Here is a 13,928-nt window from a genome sequence, read left to right as displayed (position 1 = left end):
ATAAAATGTATTGAAGCTTATAAGAAACAAATTAGTGTATGGAGCTTGAGGGTGGCACAATGGCGCAGCAGTAGAGTTGTTGCCTTCCAAGTGCCAAAGACACAGATCCGATCCTGACTACGGGTACTATCTGTGTGGACTTTATACATTCTCTCTGTGGTCACGTGGGTTTTCTCCAAGTGCTCAGGTTTCCTCCCACATTCCAAAGACATCCACGTTTGTAGGTTAATTGGCTTCTGTCAATTGTCCCTAGTGTTACTGTGTAGGATGGAACTACTGTACAGGTGCAGGGCAGCACCTCACGGTCCCTTGCATTAACCTCCATCTGTCATTTCCCCACCAATATCTATAACTTATGTAATTCGCACTGTACCCCATATACACACATACATTCTTCTCTTGTATGGGTACCCTATATACACACATCTCCTTCTTTTGTATGGATAAGACAGTTTTGAATCCAGACCACCAAGTGACCATGCATTGCATGCATTTTTAATCATATCATATCATATCATATCATATATATACAGCCGGAAACAGGCCTTTTCGGCCTACCAAGTCCGTGCCGCCCAGCGATCCCCGTACATTAACACTATCCTACACCCACTAGGGACAATTTTTACATTTACCCAGCCAATTAACCTACATACCTGGATTAGCCTACTAATCTTCTGGATTAGCCTACTAAGCAGAATTTAATCAAATGCCTTACTCAAATCCATGCAGAAAACATCCACTGTCTCACCCTCATCAATCAATTTGCTCACTCAAATTAGTAAGACAAGACCTGCCACCAACAAATGCATGTTGGCTGACCTTAATTAACCCCTCCTTTTCCAAATGTGAATTAATCCAAGCCCGAAGCTTCTTCAATAGCTTTCCGACCACTGAAGTGAGACTAATTTTCTGGCTTAGCTCTACTTCCCTTCTTAAACATAGAAATACTCTAGTCTTCACTCATCTGGGCCCAAACCTGTTGCTTGAGAGAACTTAAGGATCTTCGTCAAGGTCTCTGCAGGTTTCTCCCTTGCCTCTCTCAATAAACTGGGATAGATCCCATCAGACCTTGGAGACTTATCCACCTTAATACTTTTCAAGAGACCAAAATTCACCTCCTTCTTGTTCTCAAACTGCCCTTGCATATTTGTTTACCCACACTGATCTCACTATCCTTCATCCCCCTTCTCCTTGGTGAATGCAGATACAAAGTACTCATTTAGTACCTACATCATCTGACTCAAAGCATAAATACCTTCCTTTATCCTTGAGCAGTCCTACCTTCTCTCTAGTTCGCCCTACCCTTTTTTTTTAACATACATATAAAGTGGCTTGGAATTTTAAAAAATCTGACTCACCAATGGCATTTCATTGCGTTTTTCCTAATCTGCTTGACTAGTTTATCATATTCTTCACTAGCTGAGTCATCGGTAGTACTAAATTTCCTTTAGCTAAAACCAAACTTAACAGGTCCTCTCACCCATTTTTAGCCACATTCCATGTGTCTGACAGATGCTAATGTAAAAGAAACTGAATTCACATTTGTGTCGGTCAGGCTTTTCCGGTGTCCACTTCCACTGGAAGCCATCTCCAGTTACAATAACACAGACCGATCACAGCAGCAATTTAACAAGAAACATAATTAACCCTTTCAGTACCAGTGGTCATCTTTGCATGATTTCGCTATTTTAAACTTGCCCTACTGTGCCAAACAGGAATCATACTTTGGCAACAAAGGAGTTTGGGCATTATCTACTATCTTGTATTAAATTCACCTATTGTATCAAAATAGGAAAATACTTTCTTCCTCACAATTTTGTAACTATCCTGATAATGGCATGTAGTTTTTAACCCTCACATCAGCTAATTTTATCTGGTCTGGTCTCCAACATCTCTGTCAGGTCTTAGTGAAAGCACACAAAGCCATAATAATATTTAGCAGATGTTTAATAGCTAAGTAGGAATATAAAATCAATATAGATTGAGTGTCAGGCACTAAACAGATCACTAGAAGAGGTGGGAATTGTCAGTTCATCTAACAAATGTTATTTCCTTAATCCCAATTTTAATGGAGCCCCAATTAAAATGAAGATATTAATTATAATAATTGCATTGTAATTTAAATTTATTGTGGTAAACCGTGGCTGTTGATGACATTATTTACATCAAACTTCCCTTTCAATTACAGTGTGAGGAATCACTTTTTCTTTATCCTCTACCTCACCTTCAGAATGTTTTTTAACAGAAGCAACTTTCAGTTGAAACGTTTGAAAAGTAAATTGTAATTAACTTTATGGAATGAGTATTTTTCCATGTCTAAATGACAGTATGAAGCTGCTCTGTGTTCTGAATGGAAACCATCTAGACAAGAGTTTTCTTCCATTTATAATTTAGTTTACTTTAGTTTATTGTCACGTATATCGAGGTACAGTGAAAAGCTTTTGTTGCATACTAACCAGTCAGCAGAAAGACAATACTTGATTACAATCGATCCATTTCCAACAGGCTGTGAGATTTCAATTGCTCGTGATGAGGTTTCTCAGCTTTGAGTTCCCAAAATGTTATGAATGGGGCAGGTGAGAGTGAGGTAAATACCTTGAGGATTGTTTTTCTTAATTCCAATTTTTAAAAAAATTATTTGCTCTTGGAAATGACTCATTTTTGTTGGTGCATGGCATTCTGCATTTTATGTGAAGGAAGGCATCTTATTAGGGTATGGATATTGTGTAATTTTTTTGTATTGGTTTAATTCTGTTAGAGTCTGTGAATGTTCTGCCTTTCGTGATGTGCAACTTTACACGTGTGTTCAGCCTTCTCCGCTGATTTTGACACCTGGTCCTGATGCTCAGCTGCAAAATGTTCAATGTCTCAGTAATAAGGGCAAAGAAGTTCCACAAGGGTCGTGTCCATTGCCTGTCTCTAATTCCCAGATGAACTGAGTGGCTTTCTAAGCCGTGGCAGTCAAGAGTCAGTGATACTGATATGGATCCGGTATGGATTTGGTATCTAATAGAGATGAGAACAGGTACTGACCGCAATTTATTTCCTTGAAATGTACTTACAATGGGCTTTTATAACTATCCAGAGGTTTTGTGGATGCCAGTTTTCATAACACAGATTTATATAACTAAATTTAAAATCCACAATTCCTTTGATGGTTTGAACCCATGTCACTGGATCGTTAGTCCAGGCTTCCAGTTTACTCGCTGGTGATAAACACAAAATGCTGGAGTAACTCAGCGGGTCAGGCAGCATCTCTGGAGAGAAGGAATGGGTGACGTATCGGGTTGAGACCCGTCTTCAGACTGAAGAAGGGTCTCGACCCGAAACGTCACCCATTCCTTTCTCTCCGGAGATGCTGTCTGTCTTGCTGAGTTAATCCAGCATTTTGTGTCTATCTTTGATTTAAACAAGCATGTTTCTTCCTACACATACAAGTTGGTAATGTTACTAATACACTACAAAACTGCTAATACGGCATCTGTATTCATCTGTAATACGGCATCAGTTAATCAGCCCAAGCTACCATTTCACTTCTTTTATACACACAAAAACACATTGTAAGTACACCAAAGAGAGACAGGCAGCAATGGAACTGTAAAGATAACCAGAAAATGCTGGAAATACTCAACAGGCTGGACTACATCTGTGTGGGGGAAACAAAAGTCACATTGGTCTCTGGCCTGAACTATTAAGCATTTCCATTTTGTTTTAGATTTCTAGCATCTGTATTATTCTTTAAATTTTCAGCCAAAATGCCAATAATGGAATGAAAGATGTAAGAAAGAGAAATCTCTCCTGGAAATGAGAGTCAGCGTTTTTATGTATACATTTTAATCACATATGTTTTAGAAGAGTTAATCTGCAGTAATGAATACAGTTATCTGAAATGCTTCTTTCCACTGAAAATTATAAATATTATTTTGTTCTGACTACTGGAAAAGTTTCATGTCCATAATACTTGTTATTGGCTTAACAGCATTACATTCTCTTTGTTGGGAGTGCATTATCTGATGCATACTTTAGATCAATGTTTAGCTTCCAAGCACCATACAGATACCTGCAGGGAGGAAATGGAATTTCAATACTGATGATTTCATAATAATTAACAACCAGAGCCATAAAGTTCTTCTGGATGTCAATGTAATTTTTCTCTTTTAAGACTGTAAATTTGCAATATTAGAAGATTACCAACTGGGAATACTTCAGTGTGAAACTGGATACCTTATAAAATAGCGGTCACAATGCCTGCCTATGCTTTAATGCAAGTTTTTTTACCTCTGTTCAGTGAACTCTGCCTTTAGTCGGGAGAGAAAGGAAACCATTGACCTCTTAAGATGTTAGATCTTCCTGTTCTCCAGGGTCAAGAATCCCCCAGCTGAACAGTTCTGCTGAACTCTGGCTTGAAGCCAGTCCACTCCTCAGAATGGGACAAGGGTTTACAAGATGTTTACAATGACCACACGGGTTAAAAAGAAAATCAATTCCTCGCTATATTGAATTATTGTAGTCTACTTACTGGATCTTTCCAAATGAGCTAGATGACCTGTGGGCCGCATGGATGAGGTCATTAAGAAACTCCCATCTACACTTCTCGAAACAATGGGGAAATTTCATAACATCTTTAACAGAAGAGGGAGATTTGTTGTTACCTCAAATTAAGGATTATTCACTCCCAACATTAGAGATACTTTGGATATATCTAACAGTATGGCATGGTCTTGTTGAACATCATTTAGAGACATTCACTGAATATCCAAGTACTTAGGTTATTCAGTAATTATTTTCTATCAATAACAACAACAGGAAGATTCTCCTCACCTGGTTCCATTCTTATCTATTCACTCATATCACCTTACTTCTGAAGTTCTGAAATAATCTATCCTTTGCTCCTTCCCATTTCTCACATGTACACTATCCATCGGTGATGTCACCTGTAAACATGCCAAGTTTTATTTGTTTACTAACAACATCTAAACAACTTCACCATGTCCTCTCTTGACCCCTCCATTGTCAAAAACACTTGTCCAATGCTTCAGGTGCCGACATTTCATCCAGCAAAATAAAATATTGGGGTGACTGAAAGTAATGTCTTTGATCCCCTGTATAAGCTAGTATTCCTTAGGCACTCCTTGCTTCTTCTCTCTGGCCAACATCTGGGTCTGAGTATAACCTTTCACAACCTTGGCACCCTGACCTTGATCTGCGTGTCTAACTATGAATGTGTTCCATCACTAAGATCACCTGTTTCAACTTTGTAACATTCCTCTTCTCTACCCTTGTCACAGTTCATGTGCAATTGAAACACTTATCCATACATTTGTTACTTCGAGACTTCATTATCCCATTACTTCCTTGTTGGCCTTCCCTCTTCCAGTCTTTGTAGTCAAAAGCTCAAACAAAATACTGCTGTCTGTGTCCTATCTTGATTCCGTGATGGTTCCTGGTCTGACATCGACATCAATTAAAACATTTTCATTGGTGTTTTCATCTCTCTCCCAGGCCTCCATTTGTATATTATCATGCTGTCTCCATGGCCTCCATTTCTATAATACCATGGTGTTTCCAAGGCCTCCATTTCTATAACACCATGGTGTCTCCACAGCTTCTGTTTCTATAATTCCACGCTGCCTCCGTGGCCTCCATTTTTATAAGACCATGCTTTTCCTCCAAGTCTCCAAAAGTTCTGTGCTCCTCCAGTTTGGTCTTTTGCATATTAAACACTCTGCCATGAGTGGCCAGCCGCCAGGGTCTAAAGGTCTGGAATTTACACTGTAAATCTCTCGCCTTGTCTACCTTTCTCCTGAAGCACTCCCTAAAATCAGCTCTGTTGACCAACATTTTGATCCTCTGTCAAATATCTGCCTCTGTGGATTGGTGTGAATTTTTGTTTGAATGCACTCCCAGGATTCACTTTAGAATAATTTGCAATGTTAAACATTTTATGAAAAGATAAATGTACCAAATTGCTAAAGGGTTCAACCAGCTAGATGCAAGGAAGAAGGAATCTAGTTAACTTCAGATAGTTCCTCTTTCCCTCTCTATCCCCTCCTCCTTCCCAGTTCTTCCACTAGTCTTCCTGTCTCCTACTACTTCCTTTCTTTGTCCCGCCCCCTCCCCTGACATCAGTCTGAAAAAGGGTCTCGACCTGAAACGTCACCCATTCCTTCTTTCCAGAGATGCTGCCTGACCCGCTGAGTTACTCCAGCATTTTTTGTCTACCTTCGATTTATACCAGCATCTGCAGTTTTTTTCCTACATATCCATAGGGATTTCATTAATAACACCAAGATTTAACTCAATGTATGGTTAATGCCTTTTTAAAATTCTAACCTAACAACTGAAGGCTATAAACTGAGTCCAAACGAAACAATTTATGATTCGCAGCAATTCAAGAGCACCAATGTAACAATTGTTAAAACAATTCATTGCCCTGGTGGTAACATTATCTGAAAAATACACTTAAGAATGGCATTAGTTTAGCACTGAGCACAGTGAAATGTCAACCAGTCAAATTTCTCCATTGTTAAACGAGACTGTGAAAATGCTGGGGGAGAACTCTTTAGATGCCGCCTTCAGAAAACATTTAAGTCTACCACTGACTCGTTTTAAAATAAAATTCACTGGTTGAGAATGTTCCTTGCATGCGCTTAAATGTGTCTTCAGGGATTACTTTGACAAAGCAATAAAAAGTATAAATGAGGCGCTGTACAGGTGACTGATGCCAAGTACTCACCAGGAAGGCAGCACATTCAGCACTAACATTTGCCCAATGGCATTAGTAGCCCACATTCCCTTCACAGATCTAGTTTAGGTGAAAGCAGTTAACTGTTAGCATTAGATAAGCATCAGAAATCCAGCAGCTCATCCAGGGGGGTAAGATTGAAGAGATTTTTAGAACAATGGAATAGGTTGTTTAGAATGATGATGAGATAGAGCTATAGGTTTAGGTTTATTATTGTCACGTGTACCGAGGTACAGTGAAAAGCTTTGTTTTGTACCCTATTCAATCAGATCAGATAATACTTAACATAAATACAATCAAGTGAAACTCAAGTATGATAGAGCAAAGGGGATGATACCAAGTGCAGAATGTATTTCTCAGCACTCAGATGGAGTCTATTGTGGGGTTTATTCTGAGTTATTGACAGGGCTACATCCATCAATCACCGCAATTTCTTGTGGTCACGACAAAGCTGCTCCCAAATCAAGCTGTGATGCAACCCGACAGTATGCCTTCTACGGTGCATCTATTGAGGTTTGTAAAAGTCATTGGAGACATGCCGAATTTCCTCAGTCTCCTGAAGAAGTAGATACACTGGTGTGCCTTCTTGGCTGTCAAATCAATGCGGTTGATCCACAACAAATCGTTGGTAATATTAATGCCAAGGAACTTGAATCTCTCAACCATTTACACTTCAGTAACATTAATTTTGATTGGGGCATGCACTACACCATGCTTTCTGAAGTCAAGTTGAAGGACTTTGTGTGGCCAATAGATAATGGCTGATTTTTATGGAGGCAACAGCAATTGCCTTGCCATTAAAAAACATGTCCCTGTCTTTTCAGGGTGATCATCGATAATCCTTTTAAGGGATATTACTTTTCCCACTTATTGCTCAGGATTTGCAGGCAAGAATTGCAAATATCATCATAGATCTCTCTTGGCATGTGATTCTAACTATCAGTGATGAATTTCCTTTCCTTTTCAAAGGTAATTCTGGCCACTACATTGAGAAATAACAGGGAAGCCTGCAGTGGGTCCACTCCAGAGACTTTGGTATCACTCCAGCCAAATATAACAAATGCTTGGTCATGAAAGAATATCTTTAAAGGAGAAAGAAGTTGCAAGGCAGAGAGATTTTGGGAGGTAAGTCCCATTCTTGGAACTATGTTTTCACCACTCTCTGAATAATAAACTTGATAATCTGTGGTGTTTTTAATTTCCTTAAAATGTAATTGAACAACATGAATATTTCTCTAGACATTTACTTGCATGGCTGTCTGAAAAATACTTTGGAAAATGAACACATTGTAAATGAGAAAATAATGGTAGTGGAAGAGTTAAGTTTACATAGATGCGGCTGACAGTTCAGATATCAAATCTTAAACATCAGACTATACATTGGCAGCACAGATGTGATAATATATAATCTTCTAAACGTCTGCATTTTGAATAATTACCAAGCGTGCTGTGTGCAACAGGAACAAATGCTCTGTTCTAATACAAAGGGCATCCAGTCTCAAAACCATTATTCATTTCTGGTGAATAAAATCAGTTGATTGTATTTGAAAAGTTAATAGGTTGAATATTTGAAATTCTTTTGCTGATTTAGATCCCACGCTAAACATCTAGTGATTTGGGATGTAATCATATCATATCATATATATACAGCCGGAAACAGGCCTTTTCGGCCCTCCAAGTCCGTGCCGCCCAGCAATCCCCGTACATTAACACTATCCTACACCCACTAGGGACAATTTTTACATTTACCCAGCCAATTAACCTACATACCTGTACGTCTTTGGAGTGTAAATGCTGGTGTGTCCTGGATTGTCTGGTAAGTTAGTTTCTGGTCAAGGTAATGATGCAATTCTAAGATATCTGAACTGGAAATGTGAAATGCAGTGTAAAGTTAGTAGAACTAATTACATAAACACAATCAAACTCTGTGTCTCAAATCTAAGAGCAGCCAAATGAAAATTATAAGGGGCACGTTCTTCTTTCCTGTTTTTGTGGGGTTTTTTGCATCATATATTCCAAAACCCTTTTCCAGCCTTGGTAACTGTGTTTAAGCTGAATAAAATAACGCCTGAAAGCAAACTGACACATTTGTTACAGATTATCATTATTTCCTTCCAGGAAATAAGAGTAAAAAAATTGCGTTAAAATTAAAATGTATTTTACAACCACAAAAAACTCAGAAATAAAATAGGTATAAATCATTGAATATTGCCACCAAGAAGGAATATGCAAGTGAGGTATAATTGCTGCTGGCAAGTTGTGGCTTTCCATCCTTTTTCCGAAAACATCTGATGGATGAACAGTCTAGTTAGTGCTGGGTGCATATAAAAATCATGAACTGGCAGACTGTTTTGCTGTCAACCAATGTGGATTAATTTTGCATCAGTTTTCCAATTTTTAAACTGCCAAGTACATTTACACTGAAGGGGCAGATTCAAATAAACATGGTATCAAGTTATTAGAATTCAATAGACAATAGACAATAGACAATAGGTGCAGAAGGAGGCCATTCGGCCCTTCGTGCCAGCACCGCCATTCAATGTGATCATGGCTGATCATTCTCAATCAGTACCCCGTTCCCGCCTTCTCCCCATACCCCCTGACTCCGCTAAAAAAATGTGCTTGATAGGGTGAGGTAAATCTTCACAAAAAATGAAATAAAGAGTATGCACAGTAATTGAGTTGGTAGAAAGCCTGGTGCAAGGAAAGTATAGCTGACTCTCATGGAATTAAAATAAACAAAGGACTGATCTTTTATGAGCACAATGATGATAAATGTCCAGTCATAGAGATAATATGTGGCTGTTCCAACTATTCTGCGATGAGGTCCATTGATTGGGAAATTTAAGAAGCAGGCACAATATAACAACCTTGAAATTTTTGAAGGGTGGAATTGTTGGATGCACTTCCATCTGACTATATGTCAAAACTATTCCACACAATTGCTATTATATCTGCAATGTGAGGTGATAATGATTATATTTGCCTCTAATCTTGGCTATGACAGAGATACCAACAGGCAAATTGTGCAGGCCAGTTTGGAGTCTCAAATGAACTCATCGTAATTTTGCATAACAGCCAGTTAATGTGACTCAGTGATTTGGTTGTATGGTTTCAGAACTGGCTTACAGATAGAAGACCGAGGGTTGTGGTGGAAAGACAGTATTCAGGCTGGAGGTGTGTGGCCATTCGAGTTCCACAGGTATCTGTGCTGGAACCTCTGCTGTTTGTGATACAAATAAATGACCTGGATGTAAACATAGAGGCACAGAGTCATACAGCATGGAAACAGGCCCTTCAGCCAAACTTGCCCATGCCGACCAACGTGCCCCATCTACATTAACCCCACCTGCCTGCTTTTGGCCCATATCCTACTAAACATATCCTATCCATCTACCTATCCAAATGTCTTCTAAACATTGTGATTGCACCTGCCTCAACCACCGCTTCTGGCAGCTCGTTCCATACATCGACCACTCTTTGTGTAATAAAGTTGCCCCTCAGGTTCCTATTAAATCCTTCCCCCTCACCTTAAACCTATGTCCTCTGGTTCTTGATTCCCCTACTCTGGGCAAGAGACTGTGCATTTACACTATCTAATCCCCTCATGATCTTATATACCTCCATAAAATTACCCCTTGTCCTCCTGCATTCCAAGGAATAAAGTCCTAGCCTGCTCATGATGTCACTGTTGTTCAGGTCCTCAAGTCCTGACAACATCCTCATAAATCTCTGCACTATATCCAGCTTGATAACATCTTTCTTATAACAGGGTGACCAAAACTGAACACACTATATCAAATGTGGCCTCACCAATGTCATGCACAACTGTAATATATCCTCCCAACTTCTGTACTCAATATGTGTAGGAAAGAACTGCAGATGGTAGTTTAAACTGAAGGTAGGCACAAAAAGCTGAAGTAACTCAGCAGGACAGGCAGCATCTCTGGAGAGAAGGAATGGGTGACGTTTCGGGTCTGAAGAGGGTCTCGACCCGAAACGCCACCCATTCCTTCTCTCCAGAGATGCTGCCTGTCCCACTGGGTTACTCCAGCTTTTTGTGTCTATCTTCTGTACTCAATACTGACTGGTGAAAGCCAATGTGCTGAAAACATTCTTGACCACCCTATCTAACTGTGATGCAAATTTCAAGGAACAATGTACCTGCAGTCCTTAATACCTCTGCTCTACAACACTCCCCAGAGCCCTGCTATTCACATTGAAGGTCCTGCCCTTGTTTGACTTCCCAAAATGCAACATATTGCACTTTTCTGCATTAAACTCCATTAACCATTCCTCAGTCAACTTGGCCAACTGATCAAGATCCTGCTGTAATTTTTGATAACATTCTTTGCTATCTATGATGTCATCCACTTTCGTGTCAACTGAAAACTTGCTACTCATACCTTGTATATTCTCATCCAAATGGTTACAAAGGATGGTTGTCAAACCAAGATGCCCCTCACAGTCACTTTCTCGCTTACCTGGAATTTGCCATTTATAGAGATCCTCTCTGCCGACTACAGGTAAAGCCTGGAAATGTCTTTCCCTCATCTATAAAACAGGTCTCAACATCTTTCACACAGCCTTTTCTCATTAGAAAATTACTTCTTGTGGGTTCTATATGTCACAGAATCCTATTGAGCCAACCAGTTGAGACCCCTGCTGCTTTCTGATATGTTCAAAATTGGATCATCAAGGGTTAATGTTAATGGTGCTGGACTCATAGGCAACAGCTTACTATATACTCTACCCATAGAGTTAAATCGAGAAGAAGAGTAATTTCATGCTCAAAGATAGAAACATATTACTCAATGGATTTCATGAATAAATCAATTATATATCTTTTGGACTATTAGTAAAATTAAAATATTTTGGAAAGATCACTTGATAAGGATGACTGTTGCCTGACCCGCTTAGTACCACCAGCATTTTGCTTTTTGCTCCAGATTCCAGCATCTGCAGTTCCTTGTGTCTCCACATGACAAGGAAAATTGTACAGTACATAGGGTAATATGGGAATTATACATTACAATTTATTTTGTGTCTTGGAAGCAGATCCTTCCTGAACCTCCTTACCAATCTACTTGGCATTTCCTTCAACATAGAAATTGCAGCAATTCAAGAAAGCTATCACTACTTTCTTGAGGGCACTTAAGGGTGCATATAAAATGCTAGCCTTGCCAGCGTCATACTCATCCCATGAAAGTGTAAAAAAAATACAACCCAGCTAGTGCCATGTTAATTCCATACTGTGTACAGAACATATTTACATGCAATAAACATTTTATGGATCAGGTACCATCATTGCCTTTCGCCAGCTGGTTCAGGTACTTCTACGTTAATTGTAAATGTAAATCACCATATTAATGTCAAGTGGTTCAGTGACTTTGAACTTCATCCTCCTTACACATTTAATTATAATTAAACTACAGCAGTGAAATCACACCAACCTTAAGCCCAACTGCCTGCAGACAACTTCAGCATCTGCCTCATCCCAGTGGTCATCACACACAGTTCCCCATTGCCCAGAACGATAGACTTCCACACGGCCTTCATATTTAGAGCTACCACCAACCAGTCGGATTGGAACAAACACAGATCCTAAAGTTAAGCCAAAAAATGCATTGTTAAAAGTACTCTGTTATCATTTATAAATAGAGAGCAATTTTTGTCAGTGAGATTTATCGCCACAAGCAGACAAATTGATATAAGCTACTTTAACATCGTGCAACTGTCAATAATAAGTAAATTCATTAATTACTCCACTGTGAAGTCCATAACAAAACCATAGGAAAGCTTAGTTTTTCAAAGATTTTTCATTGATTGGATAACATTTTTTTAAATAAGTAAACAAAGACTGAACACAAGTCGGCCAGCACTGCTGCTGTCGGTTAAGAAAGCTAAATTAAAATGAAATTGTGAAGTGTGTTTGCAAAGCTGCCTCGTTCGGTTCCAGAAAATAACGCTCAGTAATTTGATTGGATGTTTTCTAATTCCCAGCACCGTCCACACCCACGATCTTGAACAAATAGGATTGTTCTTACAGAGTTTTAAAGATAGTTTCAAATTTGGGATAGTAGAGCATGAGAAGTATTTCTCGGAGATTTTATTGGACTAGAACATTGAATGAGCTCAGATGCATCATTACCTTTGGAAGAGTAACAGGTAACCACAGCTGCCTGTTTGAGGAGGGAGCTGCCACGCTGCCTGGTCTCCTTCGCACACTCAAATAAACTGTGTTCATCACCTCGGCACTGGACGTTGCTCCAGTGAACAGGAGCCAGTGCCAATCCAGAAATGAGGGTCTGGCCAGCTTTGCCACTTACACTGAATACAATGAAAAATGACAAAATTACAAACATGTGAACAACCTTTCACATAGCATAATCTAATTAGATATGTGCATACTCTCAATAGACAATAGACAATAGACAATAGGTGCAGGAGTAGGCCATTCGGCCCATCAAGCCAGCACCTCCATTCAATGTGATCATGGCTGATCATTCTCAATCAGTACCCCGTTCCTGCCTTCTCCCCATATACTCTGACTCCGCTATCCTTAAGAGCTCTATCTAGCTCTCTCTTGAATGCATTCAGAATTGGCCTCCACTGCCTTCTGAGGCAGAGAATTCCACAGATTTACAACTCTCTGACTGAAAGAGTTTTTCCTCATCTCCGTTCTAAATGGCCTACCCCTTATTCTTAAACTGTGGCCCCTGGTTCTGGACTCCAACATTGGGAACATGTTTCCTGCCTCTAACGTGTCCAACCCCTTAATAATCTTATATGTTTCGAGAAGATCCCCTCTCATCCTTCTAAATTCCAGTGTATACAAGCCTAGTCGCTCTAGTCTTTCAACATATGACAGTCCCGCCATTCCGGGAATTAACCTAGTAAACCTACGCTGCATGCCCTCAATAGCAAGAATATCCTTCCTCAAATTTGTCCTAACTAGGATATTCTATATTTATAAATAAATCACAATCTGTTTTATTCTCTAAACCTTTGTGCAATATTCCCAAGTGTGCCAAATCATAGCATGGCTCAAGTATGTCATGGGTTCTCTTGGCTTTGTAGGGGATGGAGTTGCAAGGTGCTATATCAGAGAGGGGATGATTTATGAAATGACCCAATATAAGGTTTTGACCCATCACTACTCTATACTTGAGACACGATCAAG

General features: G+C 39.4%; 1 protein-coding gene across 2 annotated transcripts in view; it reads right to left on the bottom strand.

The window, feature by feature from the left end:
* Window positions 1-13,928, bottom strand: part of prss12 (serine protease 12) — a 103,713-nt gene that overhangs the window by 62,460 nt on the left and 27,325 nt on the right. Inside the window, exons 3-4 of one of the 2 annotated variants that reach the window (XM_078411375.1) lie at window positions 12,897-13,075; window positions 12,199-12,349 (exon numbers count right to left, since the gene is read on the bottom strand). In XM_078411375.1, coding sequence (XP_078267501.1) covers window positions 12,199-12,349; window positions 12,897-13,075 — 330 coding nt within the window. The remainder of the gene's footprint in view (window positions 1-12,198; window positions 12,350-12,896; window positions 13,076-13,928) is intronic. The other variant, XM_078411384.1, reaches the window with a different exon arrangement.

The sequence above is a fragment of the Rhinoraja longicauda genome, chromosome 1, assembly GCF_053455715.1.
Source record: "Rhinoraja longicauda isolate Sanriku21f chromosome 1, sRhiLon1.1, whole genome shotgun sequence".
Taxonomy (NCBI): domain Eukaryota; kingdom Metazoa; phylum Chordata; class Chondrichthyes; order Rajiformes; family Arhynchobatidae; genus Rhinoraja; species Rhinoraja longicauda.
The sequence above is the reverse complement of the archived record's forward strand: the minus strand, read 5'-3'. Positions and strand labels throughout refer to the sequence as shown.